A 25506-nucleotide genomic window follows, 5' to 3' on the forward strand; every position below is an offset into this window, starting at 1 on the left:
TACCACGGCGTGGTGGGGCAAGAAATAACTATCGGAATCATCGGATGGAATGTTGTTTTTGATTTTTCTCATATGTCCAAGCGTTTCGTATTCGGATAACACCCGAACATATTCTTTCCCTAACTATTGGTTTTTCAGTAATCGCCCCTCATTTCTGAAGAATTGTGAACATGCGCGCTTTAGGGACGGTCCTAATTTAATATTCTCAGGGTAATCCTGCCTGAATGGTAACGAAACGGTATATCTTCCATTTTCATCACGTTTTGTTGTGTCCTTAAATAATTGTTCACAATACCTTTCTTCTCCATTAAGCATTTTATTTTTGGGCACATTTTCTACCTCCCAGAAAGCTTTTAATTGATTGTCTAACGCAACCTCGTTGTAGAATGACATGATGCTCTTCGTTGGACTCGGTGCTTCGATGCGACCGGTTAGTATCCAACCGAACACTGTCTCTTGGGCCAAATTGTATTTAGTACATTCTTTTTCAGACCGCTCAGTATAATTTGGGGATATATGTCTCCTCCAAGTATGAGGTCTACGTCTTCGTTGATGTAGAACCTTTTATCTGCCAAAACCAAGTCTGGGAATGCCTGCATAGTCATGGCGTTGATATGGCAGGATGGAAGATTCCCAGTGAGTTTGGCTAGGACTAGAACGGGTGTAGTCAGGCTGAAGCATGCATCCACTGGTGAACGTAATTCAATTTTGGATGCCTCTTTCACCTGAGCTGACACCGCATTTGTGATGCCTGAAACTTGGGCATGCATTTTTCTCGCTGGCAAATTGATTCTGCGTTTCAGTCTTTCAGTTATAAAGGAACATTCACACCCTGAATCAATTAATGCCCGTGCAGAGAAGTCGGTACCATTATGGCGAATGTGTACGCGAGCAGTTCCTAATAGCACACCTGTGCTGGAATTCGTATGACAGGATGTCACATTTTTGTTCCCGTTGGAACCTGGTTTTTCTGATTCCTGTCTCGCTAATGCCTGTCTAGAAGTAGAGGGCCTATTATCGTAGGAGTGTTGGGGCGGGTTGTAGGTGGTATTTTTCTGTAGGGTATCCGCATGCAGGAGCGTATGGTGACGAGAGTGGCACGTATTGCAGTTGTAGGAACTGGTGCATCTGGTCACTGTGTGTCCTGGGGATAGACAATTCATACAACCACTTGTAGATTTTATGAATTTAATCCTTTCTGGAGGGGTTAACTCGCAAAAGCGTGAACAGTTGCGTAATCTGTGTTCAGGGGATTTACACATTTTACAAATTGATTTTATTGTTTGTTTGGATACTTTCGTTTGAAAAGCACCAAGTCTTTTCGTAGGGGTTTCTGACGATTGTCGCGACGCGTTTTGTTTTTGCACTTTCGAAGTGGCATGCCCTGTAAAACCAGACACTGTTTCAAGTGTCTGAAACCGATTAGACAGGAATTTATCCATATCCTCCTACTTGGATATGTCCATTTTATGGTCTATACTTTGCTCCCAAAGAGCCAGCGTGCTCTCTGGTAACTTGGTTGAGCATAGGTAGGTCAGGATTGCATCCCAATTGGATGTGTCAATTTTGTGGCATTTGAGGGACGAAATACAATTATTTATATCATTTTGCAGCTTTTTTATTGAACTGCCACACTCACTCTCTACCTTTTTTAAGTTAAATAAAATTTGTAGTTGTGTGTTAACTAAGATACGTTTGTTTTCGTATCTTTCACACAAGTTTTTCCAGGCCATCTCGAAATCTTCGTTTGTGAGAGGGCATTTTTTAACGATATCTTTTGCTTCGCCCTGCGTTTTGTTGTTGAGATGGAATAACTTTTCCACCCCTTTCAAGCTAGAATTTTGTTTATATAAATAGCCGTGAAAAGGTCGCGAAAAGTTGGCCAAGACAGATAATCCCCTTTAAAAACTTCCGTGTCGCAAGAAGGGAGGCGAATTTTATGCGCATGAGGTTCTTGCTCAGGGTTGACGTTCTTGTCCGCTTTCTTGTATTTTTCTGCCTCAGCAGATATAGACGCTAGGCATCGCATGTAGATTGCGTATGCTGCTTTTTGCTTTTTCTTACCGCCATAACGTCATCCCCTGACACCTCCTCAGATCCTAGTAGCGAATCAAACGCAGACTTTACCTTCTTCCACAAGGACCGCAACTCTTCCTGCTGTATCGCAAGGGTGTGTTTGCTATGGTCGCTTTCCGGAATAAGGCTGTAATCTGTATCAAACTCTGCGATTAATTCTACCAGTCTGACGTAGGTTTCCATGGTCTTGGTTACGTTTATTAAAGAGAAAATTGCCGATTAGAAATAATGAGAGTCTCCTGAATTAAGATACCTGGCCTAGCAGTGAATTAAAAAACTTTGAATTTCGACGTTTTATATTTATTACTTTTATTTCAGACTTTGTCAGTGTAGCGACAACGGAAAAGGGTTTATTTTTTGGACTTTTTGTCACAGCAGTGAAAAATAGCAAACGATATTATGTACAAACTTTTTGTCTCAGCGGCAGCAACAAAAGGGGGGACCACTCGCCAGATAAATGAGTGTATTGTGAACAAATGACAAAGTGCGTGCGATATTGCTAATGAAAATCGAAAAATAACCAGAAAAAAGTGAAGAAAGAAATAAATTTTTTACAAGAAGTGAGCGCCTGAATTAATTTAATTGGAATTAATGTGTTTGTGATGTGCCAAAAAAACAACAACAAACTTATTCGGTATTGTGCGGAAAGTGAGGTTAGGTTAACCTCTTCCTTGTGTTGTGTCTGGAAAACCTTACCACTGGTGGGGGGATAGACCAGATAATCACAAGGATCGAAATAAATTTAATAAACCAAGTGATTTAATTTTTGAAATTGGAAAGAAAAAATTGGTGCTCACTAAATAACTTCACTTTTTCACTTCTTTTTTGATTTTAATTTTTTCGCGCACTACACGGGTCTTTTTTTTTATTTATTTTGCAAAAAAATAACACTCAAAAAAAAGTGGCAAGAAATATAACACTTACTTCTTATTGGTTTTTGTGCCAGAAAATTTGATTGTGCTGTGCTGTGGTTGGCGAATATGCTGTGGCTCTGGTCACCTACGTACAATAAACTCCAACTTTTTCCTTGTCAATTTTCGGCTGCTAATATCGTGTTGTATAATATGTCACTTCCCAACTTCTTTGTTATGTTCTGCTGGGATATGCTTCGGCCAATAAATTTTTTGTAGGCAAAATTGGCAAATTTGATAGTACGCAAATGTGCTGTGTTGTGGACTGTATAACAAAAGGCGCTTTTAGTTCCTGGTGAGGAGGACCAATGTTCGGCCTGGGTGCGTCTGAAACCGGCAGTGGGTAGGCGCACACGGATCGATCTCGGAATGGATGGGTCACTCAGAATAAATAAAGAAGAACACAAAAGAGGAATTCCTCGTAATAAAATAATGTTTAATTCCAAAGTGAAAAGAAAAATATACAATAGGTATAATGTTACCTTAACGTACAAAATGCTGGCGGTGATGATCCTGGGCGATGTGAACTGCTTGGCGGTTAATCGAGTAAGAGGCCGGTTATCCCGTTGAGGACAACCGCTAAGCCGCGAAAAAGTCCTCTGGTATTAAGGAGGGGAAAAAAAGCCACACACACAACAACCCCCACATATACGTGCATGGGTGCTGACAACCCGCACACACACGTGCATGCGTATGAAACGCATGCATGTGCATGCATGCACACAAATGCGGCGTGAGTGTGGGTGGCTGGAAATATTATTAACACGTTAGGGAGGGGCGCCGTCAATCAGATAAAAGTTAGGCATTGGGCCTAAACAAATTCAAAAAAAAATTTCAAGTTTTTTTTGTAATTTTTTCAGTTTTTGGAAATTTTTCGAATTTCGCCCTTTTTTCTCATAAAAAACTTCAATCAATTCTGCAATCATCCCCACTAATCCCGGAGTGGGCCGATATTTTTTTTTTATTTAATTGAAAAAAAACTTAAAATTTTTTTTTTGTATTTTTTCCGAAAAGTGCATTAAAAAAAATTTAAAAAAAATTATAGCAAAAGGTCAATTTTTTAAAAAGTTATAGCATTTTGAAAAAAAACGGTGTTAAAACTTATTTTGAGTTGGAAAACGGTGTTTTTTTCAAAATGCTATAACTTTTTCAAAAATGTACCGTTTGGGATCATTTTTTTTATAATTTTTTAAATGTAGATACTTTTCGGAAAAAATACAAAAAAAATTTTAAAGTTTTTTTTCGTTCTTGGCCCACTCCGGGATTAGTGGGGATGATTGCAGAATTGATTGTTTTTTATGAGAAAAATAGGGCGAAATTCGAAAAATCTCGAAAAACTGAAAAATTACAAAAAAAAACTCTAAAAATTTTTTTTAATTTTTTTCCGAAAAGTAAATTTAAAAACAAATTTAAAAAAAAGATCCCAAACGGTCAATTTTTGAAAAAGTTATAGCATTTTGAAAACAAAAACGGTGTTTTTTTAAAATTCACAACTTTTTTTGAGTTGGATGAAAAAATTTGAAAAACTTTTGAAAAACGTCTTTCGTAAGCTAGAAAAAGAAGAAAATCTTTCTGCCAATTCTAAATGGGTTGGGTTCAAAATTGGTCGAAATGGGATGGAATACCCCATATGTATGTACGTACATTTGCTTGAGCGTAAGAATAATTTTTGTTAGAAGTGGTTTGCTGAAATGAATTTTGTTTTATTTTTGAAAATATGAATTGTAAGCAACAATATTTACTTGTACATTCAACAACTTTAATGTGCTTGTAATTTAAATCGAGAGAATTATTCAAAGAACCCATTTGCTGTGCAAAAATCATTGTTTGGAATAGCCAAACGGGTGTCTTCGAATTTCCTAATTTTACTAATGGTACAAAGGCGCTTATGGATTATGTAGTATCGTCAACCGAAACCGGAGCTGTGGAGCACAAAAAAAAAATGTTTTCCTATGAAAAACTACAAACGATTTAAAACGTATTTCAAAAAGAAAATAAAATTAAATTTTCTTAAATTGCTTGGTTTCCGCACAATGTATTTTATTTTCGGAGTAACTATAAAAACTACAAAAAAATTAATATCGCTGCAATCAATTTCATCGTTTGTAGTTATAGGAAAAGTACTTTTAGTGCTTCCAAATTGCTGCGTACTTGGTTTTTTTGAGATGCGTTAGCGATACCTCCGAAACCTGTGGACCAAAAAAGAAATTTGTTTCGAAAGAAAAACTACAAACGATTTAAAACATATTTCAAAAAGTAAAAACCCAAATTTTCTTAAATTGCTTGGTGTCCGCACAATGTATTATATTTTCGGAGTAACTATAAAAACTACAAAAAAATTTATTTCACTACAATCAATTTCATCGTTTGTAGCTATAGGAAAAGTACTTTTAGTGCTTCCAAATTACTGTGTTCTTGGTTTTTTTGAGATGCGTTAGCGATATTTCCGAAACCTGTGGACCAAAAAAAATTTTTTTTTCATCCCTTTTTTCGTATTTGGTATAGAATTATGGCATTTTTTCATTTTTCCTAATTTTCGATATCGAAAAAGTGGGCGTGGTCATAGTCGGATTTCGTTTATTTTTCGTACCAAGATAAAGTGAGTTCAAGTAAGCACGTGAACTAAGTTCATTAAAGATATGTCGATTTTTGCTCAAGTTATGGTGTTAACGGCCATGCGGAAGGACAGACGGAAGACTGTGTATAAAAACTGGGCGTGGCATCAACCAATTTCGCCCATTTTCACAGAAAACAGTTAACGTCATAAAATCTATGCCCCTACCAAATCTCAAAAGGAGTGGTTAATTTTTGTTCGACTTATGGCGTTAAAAGTATCCTAGACAAATTAAATGAAAAAGGGCGGAGCCACGCCCATTTTGAAATTTTCTTTTATTTATGTATTTTGTTGCACCATATCATTACTGGAGTTGAATATTGACATAATTTACTTATATACTGTAAAGATATTAAATTTTTTGTTCAAATTTTACTTAAAACATTTTTTTTTAAAGTGGGCGTGGTCCTTCTCCGATTTTTCTAAGTTTTATTAAGCGTATATATAGTAATAGGAGTAACGTTCCTGCCAAATTTCATCATAATATCTTCAACGACTGCCAAATTACAGCTTGCAAAAATTTTAAATTACCTCCTTTTAAGAGTGGGCGGTGCCACGCCCATTGTCCAAAATTTTACTAATTTTATATTCGGCGTCATAAGTTCAACTCATCTACCAAGTTTCGTCGCTTTAGCTGTCTTTTGTAATGAATTATCGCACTTTTTCGGTTTTTCGAAATTTTCGATATCGAAAAAGTGGTCGTGGTTATAGTCCGATATCGTTCATTTTAAATAGCGATCTGAGATGAGTGCTCAGGAACCTATATACCAAATTTCATCAAGATATCTCATTTCGATCGTGATTATTTTGATATATGGAAGTCTATATCTATCTCGATTCCTTTATATATGTACAACCAACCGTTATCCAATCAAACTTAATATACTCTGTGAGCTCTGCTCAACTGAGTATACTGAACGAAATTTTAAGAAATAACAATTATCCGAGCACCCTAATAAAAAGCCTGACTGAACAAAAAGTAATTGAAATAAACAGCCAACAAAGTAAATCAACACGAGAAGAGGCAGAAACAAAACAAAATTTCAGTGTAACATACATACCGAAACTCACAGAAAACTTTAGCAAAGCACTAACCAACAACAAACTGAAAATATCACTAGCCTACAAATCAAACCAAACATTATCGACGATATTCACAAGAACAAAAAGCCCTATTGAAAAACTACAGCAAAGCAATGTAATCTACGAAATAACATGCAAAGGCAATGAAAACGAAGACTGCAACAAAATATACATCGGTCAGACGAAACGGGCGTTACAAGTTCGACTAACCGAACATACAGCTGATACAAAGAAAAAGAAGCAAAGCACAGCATTATCACAGCACACGACAGAAAACGACCATACAGCTGATTTAGAGAATATACGAATACTTGATAAAAACAAACAAGGAAAAACCAGACTAACATTCGAAAGCTTAAGAATTTTACAAAATAGAGACAAAACAATAAATAAAAAGGAAGATACCGATGACGTCGCCGCGGTCTACACTTTATGTCTATAGTCAAATTTATTAGTTTAGTATGACAATGATACCACTAAAGAATGGTACAAACAATATTTTTTAGAATAATTTAATATTTAAAACAATATAAATATGTAAGTGTGATAAATGTTTTATTAGGGTGTTACGTGTTTATTTGTGATTTGTGATTTATAATGTATTCATGTGTATATAAAAATGTGATGTAATATTAGCTTTCATTTCAGTTTTTACCACATGCTTTAATGTTTTTTGTTGTTTTTCCTAAATAAACAGATATCCCCCTGAAGAAGCTAGAGAGACTAGCGAAACGTCGGGTAGAAAGATGAAATAAAGTTTTTATTTTGCATTTTATGGGCTTCTGCGTTTTAATGCAGTTTATTACTGATGGGTTGAGGTATCTCTTGAGGATTGAGATAAACGTTTGATGGGAGAATTCTGGTTCTTTAATTATATGCTGATGGTATGTTGGAAATATTATTTTAAATTGGTAAGAGGAAACTTCGTCGTTTTTAAGAAATATTTGATTTTTGAAAGCGTTAGTAGGAACTTCGACACTATATATTTAATTATAAGATGAACTGTCATCTGAATTTGTTGTCATAGACAAAGCGTTAACCTGTGTTTCATTATGGGGTATTCTTAATAGGGCGTAGGCCACTACATTTCTTTCATTACTTTTCATTTTTGTGTTGTTATTTTTATTGCTAAGTGCCTATGTGAGCGGCTGGTGGTCGGTAAAAATGTCCACCTTGACCGATTCATACAAAAAATTTCTAAATGAGTTTAAGGCCCATATTGTGGCTAACATTTTTCCTTAGCTGCGTAATGTTCCTCAGCCTTATTTAAGGTTCTTGAAATGAAAACAAATGGCTTAGAATCTTGGGATATAACAGCTCCGAGAGCAAATTTGGAGGCGTCTGTTACTAGCTGAAAGCTTTTATTGTAATCGGGATATGCAAGTACGATATTCTCGGAAGTAAGTGAAGGCTCTTATGGCGTCTTCATTCAAAATTATATTGACTTTCGAAGATTTATTTTTGGATATTCTACCATCTTCCCCTCTTAGAAGAGATATTAGGGGTTTTGCTAACTTTGCGTAGTCTTTTATGAATCTACGATAATACCCTGACATGCCAAGGAAACTTCGAAGCTCTTTTAAAGTTGTGGGTTGCGGAAAATTAGTAATTGCTTCGACCTTCGCGGGATTTGTTCTAATACCATTTGGAGATATAACATATCCCAGGAACTCAACTTCTTTCTTAAAAAAATTACACTTGTCCAACTGGACTTTCATGTTGGCCTTTTCTAGGATTGCAAATATTTTCTTAATGCGATTGAGGTGTTCATTCTCAGTTCTACTGAAGATGATTATGTCATCGATATAGACGTAGCAGTACTTTGCTATATGCTAGCGAAGTATGTCGTCTAAAGCTCGTTGGAAAATAGAGGGAGCGTTTTTAAGCCCGAACGGTAAACGAGTAAATTCGTATTTGCCACCTTTTATTGAGAATGCGGTTTTTCGATGCCAGATTCCTTTAAAGGAATGTGGTGAAATCCGCTTTTCAAGTCTAAAACGGAGAAAAATTTACTTTCTCCAAGGTTTGAAATTACTTCCGATATTTCGGGTATTTATCAATTTTCTATAGTCTACGACCATGCGATATTGTTTATTACCTTCTGAGTCTGGTTTTTTAGGTACGACCCACACGGGTGATTTATAGGGGGATCGGGATTGCCTTATGATATCATCATTTAGTAATTTCTTTACTTGTGATTTTATCTCGCCTTTTAGCGATGCTGGATACGGATAGAATTTTGAATATACAGGAGAGTCAGTTTGTGTTCTGATCTGTCCCATGACCTTCGTAGTGTAAGTAAGCTTTTCGTCGGGTTGGGAGAAAAGATTGGGATATGTATTCACAATATCCTTCATAATATTTTTTTGTTTGGGAGATAAGCCATCCTCGTTTATATTTATTGCGTTAACGCTGTACGAAGCCTGCTGCTTAAGTCTAACCATACGGTCATTTTTTAAAATCATATTGTTTTCTGCGGTATATATTACTACTCCTAGTGCCCTAAGTGTGTCGTTTCCCAGAATGGCATCGAATGATATTAATAAGGGCATTAGGTAGAATTTAATTTTTCCCCCTGTGTTAAAGAGATTCACATAAGTGCGTTCCTTTATCTTAACATCTCTTACAATTGATTTTGCATGAAATGGTTTTTTGTTTTGAATTCGCTTTCTTGCTACATTCGGTTTTGCGTAATTTTTGCTGGAGCCTGTGTCTAGCAGAAATTTTAGGATACTTCCGCTCTCCGTCTTTACTTAAATGTATGGAAGCGAAGAGCTAATTATGCTAAAAAATGGACATCATTGTATTCAGCAACTTCATCTTCGACGTCGTCTTTGTATTGGTTATCTTCACTTGACGTATCTATATGAAACGTTTATGGTTTTTGGTGGGTGGCTGGTTGTTGACCGTTTGTGGTGGTCTTTTACCCTGAAATTGATTCTGAGGTGGTTTGTTCATATAATTAATTCGCCGTGAATGCCGGCTCTGGTCTACCACCATTGGCTCCGGTTTTGGTTGAGGTTTCGGTGGCCTTGGAGGAGTACTCGTAGCCTGAATTTTGTTGGAGAACTGTGGTTTGGACCTCCATCTTGGTTGATTGGTTTGTGGTTCGTGAGGTAGTTGTGGATAGAAAGACTGCTGTTGGGAGGGATACTTTCCCGAATTTGGATACCCTTTTTTAACATTTTCTGCATATTTGTTCTATAGTTCTGATTTTCTAATTTCATACATAGGTGAAGAGTCTGTGGAAGGTCAGCGGGTTCTCGGATGCCCAGTAATCTTGGTAAGTCACCATGTAGTCCCCTAATGAAGGTGTCAAGTGTCTTATTCCTATATAATTGCGTCATCATGCGCAGAGATTCGCCACTCATTTCCATACATCCTAATTTATTGAGAATTAACGACAGGTATTTGTAAACCTGTTGGTAGAAGTCGGCAATGCTCCTGTTACCCTGCACTAGAGTGGTTAATTGATATTCCAAAGTGGAGATATCTCTTTTATCTGCATAATGCATTGCTAGGCATTTGGTAATTGCTGACCAATGCAATGGCGTATACGATTCCAATGCCGTATCAGCATTTCCCGTTATTTTATTCCTAATCACGCTAAGGATTCCGTAATACCTCGGAATTCCCTTTAGCGGTTCATAAATACTTAATATCCGATCTACACTTTTTTTCCATGAATTGAACTCACCAGGAAGACCGGGAAAATCTTTTAGGCACTTAACCACGTCCGGAATCTTATCTAAATCTCCCAAGTTACCCCGATGCCTATCTTCAATTGTTTGGTCTATTGCCGAACTGAGAAATGCGTTGGGATTGAGAGTGGCCTGTACTACACTTGGCCCTTGTTGTTGCAAAACATTTGCTGCAATATTAGTTATTAGGGCCCTTAGGTCATCTATGCTTAATTGTTGTCTATCATTTGATGCCTGAGGGGTGGTAGGATTTTGGGAAAGGACTTGAGGACGGATTAAGTTATTAGGGTTTGCCATTCCGATATTAATGATTGCTATTACTTTTTATTTATTAATCCTTCTTTCTAGTTAAATATGTTTTTCTTTCCTATTATTATATAAAACTAGCTGTATAAGCTTATTCTAAGTTTAGGTATGATAAAAAAATTATGCTTTCATTGCTCACCTTCGCTCGTTTTATTTGGCGTAAATGTTGCAAATGACGAAACTGATTAAGGTATGAAAATGTTGTTGTTGTTGCGAAAAATATTAGCGATCCAAAATGTGTTGCTGTTTTGCGTACGGATTCTACTTCTTTTATGCCACTCTGGATATGTTAACTTTGCGTTTGGCAGTTCACTGGCGGTACTATCGTAAAAATATTCCACAGTCTTTGTTCCACTGTTTTAGGGAGGTATTTAATTTTCACAAAATCAATCACTATCACTGACACTTCCATATTTTTGTGTTTTCTTATAGCTCGGGCTGGTACATGGTACCACCGGTTCGTGTTCACTACTGGGGGCCGTTACTATAATCGCGAGTACCACTACCGTGAGTCCTTATTTTTATAGGACTTTTTCCTTTGCTCGACGCGAATCCTTACTTTTTCTTTTCAGGAGAGACTTTTGGCTCGGGTTTTATATATTCACGTATCCTTACTTTTTACTTTCAGGATTTTTACGCGACTTTTTAACTCGGGTTTTATATATTCACGTATCCTTACTTTTTACTTTCAGGATATTTACACGACTTTTGGCTCGGGTTTTATATATTCACGTATCCTTACTTTGTACTTTCAGGATTTTTACGCGACTTTTGGCTCGGCCGCCAGTTATGTTACCTCGGATTAAGGTAACAAAAAAATAAATGTTTTTAGTAGGACAGCATGTCCGCATTTATTAAAATCAAGTATAAACATGAACTAGTGATTACAAGTAGCTGGTTTTTATAGTTATAAATTGCTCACTTAACAAAAATGCGTAATATTAAATTGTTTACTTAAGAATGTTTTTTATTTCATGTAGCAGACGCAATAGTTAAAGTGCTTTGCAATTATTTCCTGTTTACTAGATTTTGGCTATTACTGTTGATGCGACGATAATTGACTTCGGTCACAATAGTTGCATGTGTTAAAACAGCAATTATTCCGTAAAAATTAATAAAGCTCGGGTTAACTAATTGGAACGCAATTTCCTGTTTACTAGGTTTAGCTTTTGTTGATGCGGCGATTATTGACTTTAGTCTAAAATCAATACAAGTGTCAAGTCAGCTATTGTTGGGTGAAAATCAACAAAGCTCGTGTTAACTTACATATGTATGTATGTATGTACATATGCTTGTGCGTAAGAATAATTTTTGTTGGAAGTGGTTGGTTGAATAGAAGTTTGTTTTGTTTTTGAATATGTGAATGTACAACATACATATGTCAGCTTATGCTTGGTTATATTGGTATCAATGTTGTGGGTGTGAAGTGGGGGTGTTGGTTGATCTTTAGTTTAGGAATATATGTATGTGTTTGCATATGTTTGTTTATAAGCTACGATCGTCATGGCAGATACATTGCCATGTTCATACATTTCTTAGCTTACATATGAACATACATATGGGGTATTCCATCCCATTTCGACCAATTTTGAACCCGACCCCTTTAGAATTGGCTGAAAGTTTTTCTTCTTTTTCTAGCTTACGAAAGACGTTTTTCAGAAGTTTTTCAAATTTTTTCATCCAACTCAAAAAAAGTTATGAATTTTTAAAAAAACACCGTTTTTGTTTTCAAAATGCTATAAGTTTTTCAAAATTTGACCGTTTGGGATCTTTTTTTTTAAATTTGTTTTTAAATGTACTTTTCGGAAAAAATTCTGTTCGGCCTGGGTGCGTCTGAAACCGGCAGTGGGTAGGCGCACACGGGTCGATCTCGAAATGGATGGGTCACTCGGAATAAATAAAGAAGAACGCAAAAGAGGAATTCCTCGTTATAAAATAATGTTTAATTCCAAAGTGAAAAGAAAAATATACAATAGGTATAATGTTACCTTAACGTACAAAATGCTGGCGGTGATGATCCTGGGCGATGTGAACTGCTTGGCGGTTAATCGAGTAAGAGGCCGGTTATCCCGTTGAGGACAAACGCTAAGCCGCGAAAAAGTCCTCTGGTATTAAGGAGGGGAAAAAAAGCCACACACACAACAAGCCCCACATATACGTGCATGGGTGCTGACAACCCGCACACACACGTGCATGCGTATGAAACGCATGCATGTGCATGCATGCACACAAATGCGGCGTGAGGGTGGGTGGCTGGAAATATTATTAACACGTTAGGGAGGGGCGCCGTCAATCAGATAAAAGTTAGGAATTGGGCCTAAACATGCCTCCCCCCTTGCGGTACGCAACATCACAGTCCGCCAAGGATCACCGACCGTGAAGAAGAGAAAAAAAATAAAAAACTTATAATTAATTATATCTAACTTAACATAATGCCGGCCAGTCCGCCGGCTTGGCGGCACGCAAAATGGTTTGCGCAGTGTGGGAGCTTGGTTGCTGCTGCCTCGGTCATTCACCAATTTTCCCATTATGGTGTAAGGCGTGAGCCAGGTTCGCCTAGAGCTAGGGATTGCGAAAAGAAGTAAGAAGATATACGTGTTCATATTTCTTGCCGTTTATTACAAATTCATTGGAAATTCTATGCTTGTGAATTTGGTATGAAGAAAATTCAATAAAAAATAACTTATTGTAATGATACAAGCTTTTAAAACGCACACCTCCATTGTGAATTCATACAAGTGGCGAGTTTTCGATAAAACGTTCACAATAGTGAACAGCGAGTGAGTATTAATATGTAGTCTGATTTTCTGTATACAAATTTAAAGGAAAAGCTGATTTGAAACAAATGTGCAATTCATGGCACTTCAATTTAATAACGGCGAACACAAGAAAAAGAAACCTTTCTTCCATTCTCTGACCCTTCGCGATAGCCGTTCTCCCTGTCAGCTATGATTTGACACGTAGGTATGGCAATGGAGGGATAGAAAGATTTTTCCCTTGTACGAAATCACAATGCACACCTCTTGCGACGGTGTACAGCAGAAATTCAATAAAAATAAAAAAGTGTAAAAATTCATGGATTTCGGTCGTTACCGAACATTTTCATGTTAGGCCTTGGTTGTGCCCGAGAGTACCCAACCGAAGATGGTACTCTGAGCCAGCAAAGGGCCAAACGTTGTGGGCAGAATCCCTGGTAGCATTATTTCGGCATATACGTCTGTCCCTAGTACGAGGCGGATCGGGGCGGATGAATAAAACTGTGGGTCCGCCAGACGGAGATGTGCGTACAGGGATGCGATGGCGCTGTCGACGCTGGTCGTGGGGGCCATTCGCCGAAAATTGGACACGACCGCCGCATGGGTTGCAATTCGTTTATTTTGGCCGTGTCTTCCTCGTATGCGTAGTAGGCATCCTGCTTGCCCGCCAATGTTGCTGGCAGGGAGTTGGAGCTCCTGGGCGAGCTCATATGCTATCACGGTGGTGGGGGAGCATCCGTCAATTAAGGCCCGGACGAGGTGTAGCCGCCCCCCAGCTTCTATCTTCACGACCGCGGTAGGTGTGATCGCTACCGTTGGTATCATGGTGGCGGTGGCAGCTGAATGCGGGGCTAGGAGCCCTGCACGGAAGGCGGACACGGTGGTGAGCTGCAGCGAGTTGGATCCGTGACTGCGATCTCGTGGTTGATGATGGGTGTGATGTCGTTGTTGCAGGCGAAGAGGCCTTGTCTCCGCTCTGCGATCGCGCGGTGGTTGTCTTCGTTGAGGGTCCTTAGTTTGCCGGCGAAGAGACCGAGTCTCCGCTCAGCCGTCACGAACATGGCGCTGGACTGTAGATGGGTTGTGCTGTCCCCGCTTCCTTTCGTGCTGCAAAAGCGGTCGATACGATTTGGCTGCTGGTGTTGTGTTCGGGCGAAGAGACCGAGTCTCCGCTCCGGTTCGGTGGATTCGAGCTGGACGAAGAGGCCCAGTCTCCGTTCCAGCATCGGACGCATATAACGAGATGGAGTCGTAAATCCGCTCACGGGGTGATTCCAGCTCCCCCTCAACTTGTTTGGAGCGGGCTTCGTGGAGTAGCTGTTCCTCTTCATCAATCGAGGAGATGTGAAGCATCGTGTGATGTTTTTCGCCGCATTTTTTACATCGGCCTTGGCTTGGGCACGCGTTCGAGCGGTGGTATAGAGCCAAGCAATTTCCACAGCAGCTCCCGCGGATCGCTAAGTAAAGACGCTCCTCGGGTTTTTTGGCCCGAAAGATGGGGCACAGGCGTATGGGATGTTGCTTAAAACAAGCGCGGCATTCCGACGTATAACGCATGACGTTCTTGGCAGCGCTTCGTTGCATAGCGGCAAAGCGACCCATTTTTCTGAAAGAAATGCAATATGTTTGACTGGGTCGAGTCATTCTCGAAAATGCGGGGGCGAGTGGTCCCTAGTTGTATTATTGGGGATTTGGGAAATTTTATTAGCGCGCGCATAAGGGGAAACATCTGTCGCTGCATAAACAAAAATATTCATATGTGGCGTGCATTATGCATGGCCTCTTTCCCCGCACGTTATGTGCCTGGGTCTTTAGTGCCTTATTTTGTTTATTTTGTGTCACCCGGTAGCGTTTTAGTTGGCCACGGCCACACTAGTGCTGCAGAAAATGAGCATTTACGATTTTTCGGTTCGCACATTCTGGTGCCGGACCGGGTAGAAAGTGTATAGCGTGGGTTCTTTTGATTCGCTGTTATTTGTGTTGTTGGTGCTAAAACCCAACAACTTCCCAGCCCGCCACAAAAAAAATGTTTGGACAGCAAAATTGTATGCGATGTAAAGAAAAAATAAAAAAAATATTCGTTTTGGATGAGGAGAATCATTTGTAGAATGTATCATTTTTCTCTTTTTGTATTACCTTTCGGTTATTTATTCAATCTTTCCCAAGTACGCTTGTAGTCCCGTTTCATTGATGGCGTTTAGCAAACGACACGGTTCCCGAAGGGTATTTGGCTCCGGTACCGATTTTTCCGGAAACGGGTTTTTGGGTACCCGTTTGCATCATTTTATGCATCCCTAACATAATGTACATTTAACTCGGCATATATATGTACATACGTTGGTATAAGTATATGGGCAGTCAGTGCACGGACTTTACCGCATTGGTAGTTTGACCGACCTTTTTGACCCATTTTTCATTTTCTACTACTTCTGCTACCAAAACTTAGATTCTACCAATATTTCAGTATTTTCGCACTGAAAACGTATACTGCGATAATTTTAAAGTATTGGATTGCAGAGCCCACCCAACTAACATTAGGAGGCGATACTGACCAACTCAGTCAATGTTGAAAAATTTCTGAAGAACTTAAACAGGAAATAAATTTTTGAGTAGAGAAATTTTTGAATGATTTGAACGGAAACGATTACCTACCGAGATCGGTTATTTTGTGGCGGTACCTTTGGTACTTTGGAATATTGTTGTTGTGATTAGACGTTTTGGTGCATGTTTGTCGGTATTTCTCACTCACGATACAGGAAAAAAGTGAGTATCGTATAGGCATAAGCAATGTACATAGGTATATACAAATGTACATATAATTTTGTCTTGTTTACGAGTTTTAAAGTGTCATTTTCTGAAATGCGCGTTATTTGTTTTACAATAAATTATTAAGTGTTTGGGACAAATAAGAACTATAGCTGTTGTTTTATTGGTAAAAAATCTACCAACTACTACTATTTTAATTTTTTTGTGTCTACCAACATTTTCCTCTTAAAAAGTCCGTTTACTGGTAGATATTTACCGGCAGCAAAGACAAAAAAAATTGCGAACATTCATACACGCCGGGTATAGAATGCAAATTTCTCAGAATTGAAGCAAACGGGACTAATCGAAAGATTTTTTCCGTTGTTTCATTCTTTTTACTACGGTGCGTGGCCGTAGTACAATCATTTGCGAATTTGCTCTTAGACGTCAAAAAACATTTTTAAACAAAATTTCACCTTTTACATGAATAAAGGAAAAAATTCGGCCAAAAACGCTAACTACGTGTAAAACTACATGAAAGTTCAACGAAATATCGCTACTAGTGTGCTTGTTTGTAGAGTTCAAAGAGCCGCGCATTGGCGAAAGAACATTTGCAAATATTGAGGTATTACATGCGGCGACCGACCATTCACACGGCCGTAGACTAGACAAAGCAGGGTATCCTGCAGATTGGTAACAAGAATCGCTTCACAATCCACCACATATCTGTACAGTGTAATATTTGTATTTGTCCCAAACAACAAGTGTATTTGGGTAAAACGCAACGGCGCCGGTTAGAATGGACGCCAAGAATGACGATTCGGCTGGTAGCGACTCGCTTGACAAATATTGTCGCTATTGAAAATAATTACAAAATCAATGAAAATATCATAACATAAGATTGAGTTAAACGCGTAAGTATAGAGGAAATATGCTGACAACTATACCGTTTGCCACAAGTCCCACGAATACAATTTTCTTGTTCGTTGGGTAGCAAAACAAAAGCGTGTTAATTTCTAGAGAACTTAAGTGAAGTGTTCAGTACCGGTATATTCTATTAATGTGTAGCCTTCTTTCGAATAAACAAAATATATATTTCCCACCGTAAATTAAAATAAAGGATACGCAATGCAAAAGCTTAACTTCATCACTTTGAAGTCAGTCGATACGGAATATTCTGCCGATTCGGTGGAATGGTGCCCACATCCACATTTCCAATCATATTTGGCTTGTGGTACCAATCATATTTGGCTTGTGAGGCTGTTGTTGGAAGCAGCAGCAATGTTGTTGTCGTTTTCCTGGCACAACAATGTTAAGGATGTTGTGGTTGATGGCGGCAGCGGCGGCGGCGGCGTTGGTGTTGTCGTTGATGCTGTTGTTGTTGCTGCTGTGACGGCACCAGCGTTATAGATGTTGTTGCTGTTTGTTGTTGTTTCTGCTGTAACGCCTGCACAGGTTGTACTAGCTGTTGTTGTTGTGGTTCGTGTTGCACTTGCAACTGTAGACGCGGCAACACTGCCAGCAACGTTGCTGACGGCGCGGACAAGCGATAGCGTTGTTGTTGATAATAATCGTAGTGTTGTTGGCGTAAATGTTGCAAATGATGTAACTGATTGAGGTATTGTTGTTCTAGAAGCAAATGTTGTTGTTGTTACTATAACTACTGTTGCTATAATTTAAATCGTTCTGCAGTTTGTCCAATTTGTTGTTATTAACGGTATTGTTGTTGCAATCAAATTGACGTTTGTTTTTACGTAAGAAATATGAAAACTTTGCGTTTGCCAGTTCACTGGCGGTGCTAACGTAAAAATCTGCCGGGGTCTTTGTTCCACTTGCTTTGGCTCTAATAATTATTCTGTTTTGTGGTCTTTAATTGCAGTGGCTGATGTTGCGGCTGCTGGTGCTGAGACCGTATGTAATCAGCCGAACTTTCAAAATACTTGCCACACGGATTGTAGTTGATTCAAAATTCCTGTTGCTATATCCAGCTGCTTATATCTTAATTCAAAGAATTTTTTTTTATTTTGTAGTGTTTTGGTAAATTCTTTCAAAGTCGCTATTTTGTTATAGGCTTTTTATTTAATTTGTTGATTTGATATGCGCAACCGACGGAAGTTCCAGCCTCCAATATAAAACAAATCACATACACGCTTGGCTATTTAAAAGCGTTGAGAATTCAAAAAAAAAAATTAAATTTAAATTTGTAGTAGGTAGGTAGATATTGAATATACATATTTGTATGTATACATGTAGACACACTTTGATAGCTAAATAAGCATATTTTTGCATTTAAAAAGGTCGTATATATCTTTATAGATTTTGTTCGACTACAAAACAACTACAGGAAATTTATCCTATGGAAACAGCTGCTATTCTCGGTATGAAGTGGTTACATACTCAATCTGAGGATAATCCTTTATTGGCAGCTGTCAATTCATTTGGTCAAGTCGAATTATATGAAATGAAAGATGATATATTGAGAATGATAAGTAACTTGGAATTAAATCCTATTTATGATGATATATTAGCATTATCATTGGATTGGCGACGTTTGGGATGTTCAACAAGTCAGCAATTTCAAATACTAATCTCAGATTCGAAAGGTGGCTTAAACCTAATCGATTACAAACCAGAGCTGGGTCTCAAAAAATTTTACACATTCTCAGCACATGGCTTCGAAGCATGGACATGTGCCTTTTATAAATGGGATATTAACCGCATTTACAGCGGTGGCGATGATATACTCCTGCAAGCATACGATCTACGATCATCCTCCCGAATTTTCACAAACAAATCGCATAATGCCGGCGTTACTTCATTGCTTAGTCATTCAATGCGAGAACATTTATTACTAACTGGATCTTATGATGAACATCTACGCATATTCGATACGCGCTCAATGAAAGCACCACTAGAACAATTGAATCTTGGCGGTGGTATTTGGCGTTTGAAGGCCGATCCTTTCCAGGGTGATCGCATTTTAGCAGATTGCATGTATCATAATTTTAGTATCGTGCAACTTTCCAACGAGGAATTGATTGTTCCCACCATTGTTGGCGAATATTTTGCACATAAAGGTATTTGCTATGGTGCATATTGGTGCCGCAATATAAAATGCAATGAAAATCAAGACTTCTACGTCGCGACATGGTCGTTTTACGATCATAAACTAAATGTAGCTCACGTAAAGGACGCACAATTATTTTAAGCAAATGTTAAATTGTACAGTGTCAGTTAAAACTCAAGTACCAAAATTCCCTTCCGTCCTAGGATTGTTAAATCTTTTGTGTAAGAAGAAAACTAGAAGTTATTTGAAATAAGTTGAGCTATTCCAATCACGACGCTCGTCAACGCCAGACATATTGCATTTCGCCGTTGTTGGTAGCACGCACAGCCAACAGGCTGATTGACTCCAAAAATATATTAATTTTGATGGAAAATGTTAAGTTTTAATAGAATTTTTTTTTTCCGAAGACACGTAGCTTTCCACCTTTTGCTTTTTGTTCGTTTCGTTGTTGGTAATAGTGTTGCGGTTGGTACCGAAGGTTGGTGGGATTTGGATCCCATATACCGGGAATTACTTCTGTTACCATTGAATTCGTCACTTACATTACAAAATGATGTTCCAGTTTATTTGCCGAAACGAGATGCAATGCTAGCATATAGATTTATACCAATTCCATTGGCTCCAACAAATGTGATATGTGTAACATGTGGAGCAGTTCCAAGTCTTCATGAGTTGCGTGCTATGGCACATAGCGTATTTTTTAGTTGCAACTCAACTACAGAATGTGGAACGGTGCATGGCTCGGAATTTACCAGAGCATTTTGAAATTGACCAATGTGTTCTGGCTATGATTGTGGCAAACATAAACGTTTGGAACATCATAAGTGTTATGCACACTATGACCAATTTGGGAATGCAATATTCATATTATTTATGTCCTCAATACCGACGCCTGCGATGAGATTTATTTGGCACAGGCTTTTGTATTCCATTTTACAAGATAAAATAATCGATTGGTAAAGTTTTCTATACATTTCCTTTGACGGCAAAGAAATGATTTTTTTTTCTTTTTTCATAGCCTTATATTAAGTTGTATTGGATATTCCTTTAATAGAAACGGCCGCTTAAATAAGTAGTAAACCTAGCACAACATAAATTATTGCCTATTAGTTTATTTAATATTACAAGATTTTGAACTTGAGCGTACAGAGAACTTGAGTGTAGACCTGACCGAGAGTACAATAGCTTACGGTTAGTAGAATTTGTAATCTAAAATATATATCGTCGGTGAAAGTTCCGACCAACTGTTCTTGTTGTTGTATTCTTTGAGTTTTTGAAGTGATTATATCAAATCGCCTCCAAGACTGTCGGCTTACTACCGGGCTATGGGATTATTTCCACTTTTTTGTTATTAAGGCCCATCTATGGTAGAAAACTTTTATATGTGGTTTGAGCTTTCATAGACGATATGAACCGTGTTTATATCAATGAATATGTGTGATGGAAAACCTCATATTTCCTTTTCCATAAATTTAGCTGTCGTGTGCTTCACAATAAAAGACGTGACGCTTATATGCATCCACAATTCATAGCGGACGTTATGAAACCAGTGAACCTGATGAAATTATGGATCAGGAAGTACCGAACTTATCTGGTGGTGGAACGAGTTACACATCCAGTCACAGCACGCAACTATCAATCAACGAACACAAAGAGGGTGAGTTTAGAACTTGACTTGCTACTAATGTAGATGATATGTATAAGCATCTAGGTTTGCATTTTAACTTGTTTTATAATTTGTTGTCAGTCCTTCTTTCACAAAAGTTTTTGTTTTTGCCAATTTCTCGATTTTTTCATTGGAAAACTCAAAATTTATGAGTAGAAGAAATTCTGTTTTTTTTTTTTTTTTTTTTTTTAACAAAAGGTTTTGGGTGATGGGATGAATTTTCATAAATTCTGTTGGCCGAGTGCCTTTGAACGAGTGCATATGCATTATGTGGCAGATCATGGATCTGCGTTAGGATTCTGGTGTCCTCGCTCTGGGGAGTGAGTGAATTGGGGTTTGATTTTGGAAATTGAAAATAAGTATTTTGTGGCAGATGCGGATCAGTATTAGGGTTGTTGGTTGGCCTCGTTCCGGGTGAACGAGAGCTGGGGTTGAATTTTCTGACAGGGGGTATGTGGAGGAACGGACGGATTGTTAGGAGGAACTCGTGGTCCTCCCACACTCGATCTCCTTAGGGAGAAGGATCAGTTTGACCAAAGGTCGTCTGACTTGACCCTTCTCGGTTATGAGGTCGACTACACGTACTCGGTTATCTTCGCCGGGGTGTACGTTGACGACTCTACCTAACCTCCATTCGTTGGGAGATAAGTTGTCCTCTTTGAGGACGGCGAGATCTCCCACTTGTATGTTTTCTTTGGGATGCTTCCACTTCACTCGTTTTTGAAGTTCGGATAGATATTCCACCTTCCATCGCTTGCAGAAAGTATGATGGAGGGCTTTGAGTTTCTGCCACCGATTTATCATCGAGGCAGAGCTCTCACTAGCATCTGGTTCTGGCGGAGCCAGCAGGTGGCTGCCCGTTAGGAAATGTCCTGGGGTTAGTGGTTCCAGATCCGTTGGGTCATTCCACCCTGGACTGAGTGGGCGCGAGTTGAGGCACGCCTCAATCCTGCACAAAATGGTTTGGAACTCCTCCATGGTGTACTTATGGGGAGATGCGATCTTTTTTAAGTGGCTTTTGAAGCTCTTCACTCCCGCCTCCCACAAGCCGCCCATATGTGGAGCGCCAGCGGGAATAAAATGCCAAGTTAATGCTTGATGGCTATATTTGGAGACTGTTTTGTCTGGGCTTTCTGCCAGGAAGGCTTTGAATTCCGATCGTAGAGATCTGGAAGCTCCGACAAAGTTCGTACCATTGTCGGAGTAGATGTTCTTCGGGCATCCTCTTCTCGCGATAAAACGCGAAAAAGCCGCGAGGAAGCCTGGGGTACTAAGGTCACTAGTGGCTTCTAAGTGGATGGCCTTAGTGGAAAAACAGACGAAAAGGCATACGTAGCCTTTTGACAGTCGACAACCCTACCGCGGTAGCTTTTGATGTCGAAAGGCCCCGCAAAGTCTACCCCGGTATTGGTGAATGCACGGGTAAAGGTAGTCCGTTCGCATGGAAGGGTCCCCATAAGTTGGGACTGTGCCTGCTTTCGGTGAATTATGCAGGTTTGCAATTGTGGATGATGGCTCTGATCATGGTCTTGACATTCGGTATCCAGTATAGGGTTCGGATAAGACGGAGCATGAGCTGGTTCTCGCCACGAAGGGAGTCATGATGAGCCATCATAACGGTAAGGCGAGACAGCCTACAATTGTACGGCAAGATGATCGGATGACGCTCATTGTATGACATGTCCTTTGAAGCCCCTAGACGCCCCCCTGTTCTAATAATATCTTCTTTGTCGATATATGGGTTGAGTGACAGTATTTCACTCTTTCGATCGATAGGTTCCCTATTTTTGAATTTTAAATATTCTGTCCCGTAAAATTGTTTCTGGCAGACTCGTATTAATGCTTGAGTCGTTGCCTTAATCTCATCGGCTGAGATTATACACGACCTTTCGTGGAACATTGCTTTAGTTTTTGGGTGAGTTCGTTTATAAAATCTCCTAACATAGGATAGAACCTTCAAAGCCCTGGGTAAATTTGAAAAACGGTCGAGAATACATGATCTACCCTTGTCGTGGCATATGTTTGTGCCCTCTTCTCCTCAACGGACGTTTTGTATTCGGTCTCTTGTGCTGGCCAGTGGGAATTGTCTTCTTGCAGCCAAGAAGGTCCCTGCCACCACAACGAATTGTTGGTCAACTCTGATGCAAGTAGTCCTCTGCTTCCTAGATCCGCTGGATTAGATTCCGAGTCCACGTGAAGCCAGTCCTTGCTACCGACCATATCGATGATCTTAGTGATTCGGTGTGCGACGAAGGTTGACCAGGAACAGGGCGGCTTTCTTATCCATGCGAGTACGATGGTTGAATCCGTCCAGAGGTGAACTTTTGCTGGTCCCAGATGAATGTTTCTGAATGTTGATTCCATGATCTCTGCAAGCAGCACGGCGCCGCATAGTTCTAAACGTGGTAGCGAGATGGTTTTCACTGGAGCTACTCTGGTTTTCGCTAAAAGTAAGTGTATGAAAACCTTATCGTTTCTTTTCACGCGCATGTATATCGCTGCCGCATATGCTTTCTCGGAAGCGTCACAGAGGCCGTGGATTTCTATGTCGTCTTCCGGTGAAAAATTTACCTACCGCGGTATCCTAATGTTATCTATTTGGCTATAGTGTTGGGTGAAATTTTCCCACCGTTCTAAGGTAGTTGGGGAGACAGGTTCATCCCACCCGGTGCCCTCTAACCAGATGTTCTGCATTAGTATTTTTGCTACTATGACCATTGGTGCAAGCCAACCTAAAGGGTCGAAAATTTTGGCTATAGCGGATAGGATTGCGCGTTTGGTGGTATTCTCGCCATTCCCTAAAGCTCCTGCTGTAAAGTAAAACATGTCTGAGTGCGCGTTCCATCGTATTCCGAGTGCCTTCACCGAGCTAGCCTCTTCAAACGCTAGGAAGTCCTCGCTGAGCAAATCCGTTTTGGGTATGTCCTGAAGGATTTCCTCACAATTTGATGTCGACTTGCGCAATGGAAAGCCAGCTGAGTGTAATGCTTCGCGAATCTCGTTTCTTGCTCTGATGGTTGACGCTATTGTATGCCCTCCAGATAAAACGTCGTCGACATACATACTTTCGCGTAATATACCCGATGCTATTGGGTGGGTATTTTCTACATCATCAGCCAATTGTAGAAGTGACCGTATCGCGAGGTAGGGGGCGCAGTTTACACCAAAGGTGACAGTCTTTAGTTCGTAAAGACTGATGGGTTCGTTGGGGGATGTTCGATGGACAATTCTTTGAAACTTTGCGTGATTATCGGTCACCCAAATTTGCCTATACATCTTTTCTATGTCACTATTAAAGACAAAGCGGTACAGTCTCCAACGTAGAATTAAAATAGGCAAGTCTGCTTGGAGTACTGGACCTGGGTGGAGTATGTCGTTTAGACTAATGCCATTTGCTGTCGGACTTGACGCGTTGAAGACGACGCGCACTTTGGTAGTGGTACTTTCCGCTTTTACCACGGCGTGGTGGGGCAGGAAATAACTATCGGAATCGTCGGATGGAATGTTGTTTTTGATTTTTCTCATATGTCCAAGCGTTTCGTATTCGGATAACACCCGAACATATTCTTTCCCTAACTCTTGGTTTTTCAGTAATCGCCCCTCATTTCTGAAGAATTGTGAACATGCGCGCTTTAGGGACGGTCCTAATTTAATATTCTCAGGGTAATCCTGCCTGAATGGTAACGAAACGGTATATCTTCCATTTTCATCACGTTTTGTTGTGTCCTTAAATAATTGTTCACAATACCTTTCTTCTCCATTAAGCATTTTATTTTTGGGCACATTTTCTACCTCCCAGAAAGCTTTTAATTGATTGTCTAACGCAACCTCGTTGTAGAATGACATGATGCTCTTCGTTGGACTCGGTGCTTCGATGCGACCGGTTAGTATCCAACCGAACACTGTCTCTTGGGCCAAAAGTGTATTTAGTACATTCTTTTTCAGACCGCTCAGTATAATTTGGGGATATATGTCTCCTCCAAGTATGAGGTCTACGTCTTCGTTGATGTAGAACCTTTTATCTGCCAAAACCAAGTCTGGGAATGCCTGCATAGTCATGGCGTTGATATGGCAGGATGGAAGATTCCCAGTGAGTTTGGCTAGGATGCAGGCTGAAGCATGCATCCACTGGTGAACGTAATTCAATTTTGGATGCCTCTTTCACCTGAGCTGACACCGCATTTGTGATGCCTGAAACTTGGGCATGCATTTTTCTCGCTGGCAAATTGATTCTGCGTTTCAGTCTTTCAGTTATAAAGGAACATTCACACCCTGAATCAATTAATGCCCGTGCAGAGAAGTCGGTACCATTATGGCGAATGTGTACGCGAGCAGTTCCTAATAGCACACCTGTGCTGGAATTCGTATGACAGGATGTCACATTTTTGTTCCCGTTGGAACCTGGTTTTTCTGATTCCTGTTTCGCTAATGCCTGTCTAGAAGTAGAGGGCCTATTATCGTAGGAGTGTTGGGGCGGGTTGTAGGTGGTGTTTTTCTGTAGGGTATCCGCATGCAGGAGCGTATGGTGACGAGAGTGGCACGTATTGCAGTTGTAGGAACTGGTGCATCTGGTCACTGTGT

The 25506-nt window shown here is 39.5% G+C and overlaps 1 protein-coding gene across 1 annotated transcript; it reads left to right on the plus strand.

Moving 5' to 3' along the window:
- The first annotated feature begins 17320 nt into the window (after positions 1–17320).
- Positions 17321–19400, plus strand: LOC137234998 (diphthine methyltransferase-like). Its single transcript, XM_067758264.1, has 4 exons — positions 17321–17587; positions 17648–17797; positions 18223–18229; positions 18490–19400. Exons 1-4 carry the CDS (start codon positions 17321–17323, stop codon positions 19398–19400), a joined length of 1335 nt encoding a protein of 444 aa, XP_067614365.1.
- The last annotated feature ends 6106 nt before the right edge of the window (positions 19401–25506 follow it).

This window comes from Eurosta solidaginis, chromosome X (genome assembly GCF_040869045.1).
Source record: "Eurosta solidaginis isolate ZX-2024a chromosome X, ASM4086904v1, whole genome shotgun sequence".
In the NCBI taxonomy this organism is placed as follows: Eukaryota; Metazoa; Arthropoda; class Insecta; order Diptera; family Tephritidae; genus Eurosta; species Eurosta solidaginis.

Excerpts from the sequence above, each read along its gene's own strand:
- LOC137234998 (XM_067758264.1), top strand. The coding sequence starts at position 17,321 with ATGCAAAAGCTTAACTTCATCACTTTGAAGTCAGTCGATACGGAATAT. Across the intron at positions 17,588-17,647 it reads TTGTTGTTGCTGCTGTGACG|GTTGTACTAGCTGTTGTTGT; the intron begins GCACCAGCGTTA and ends ACGCCTGCACAG.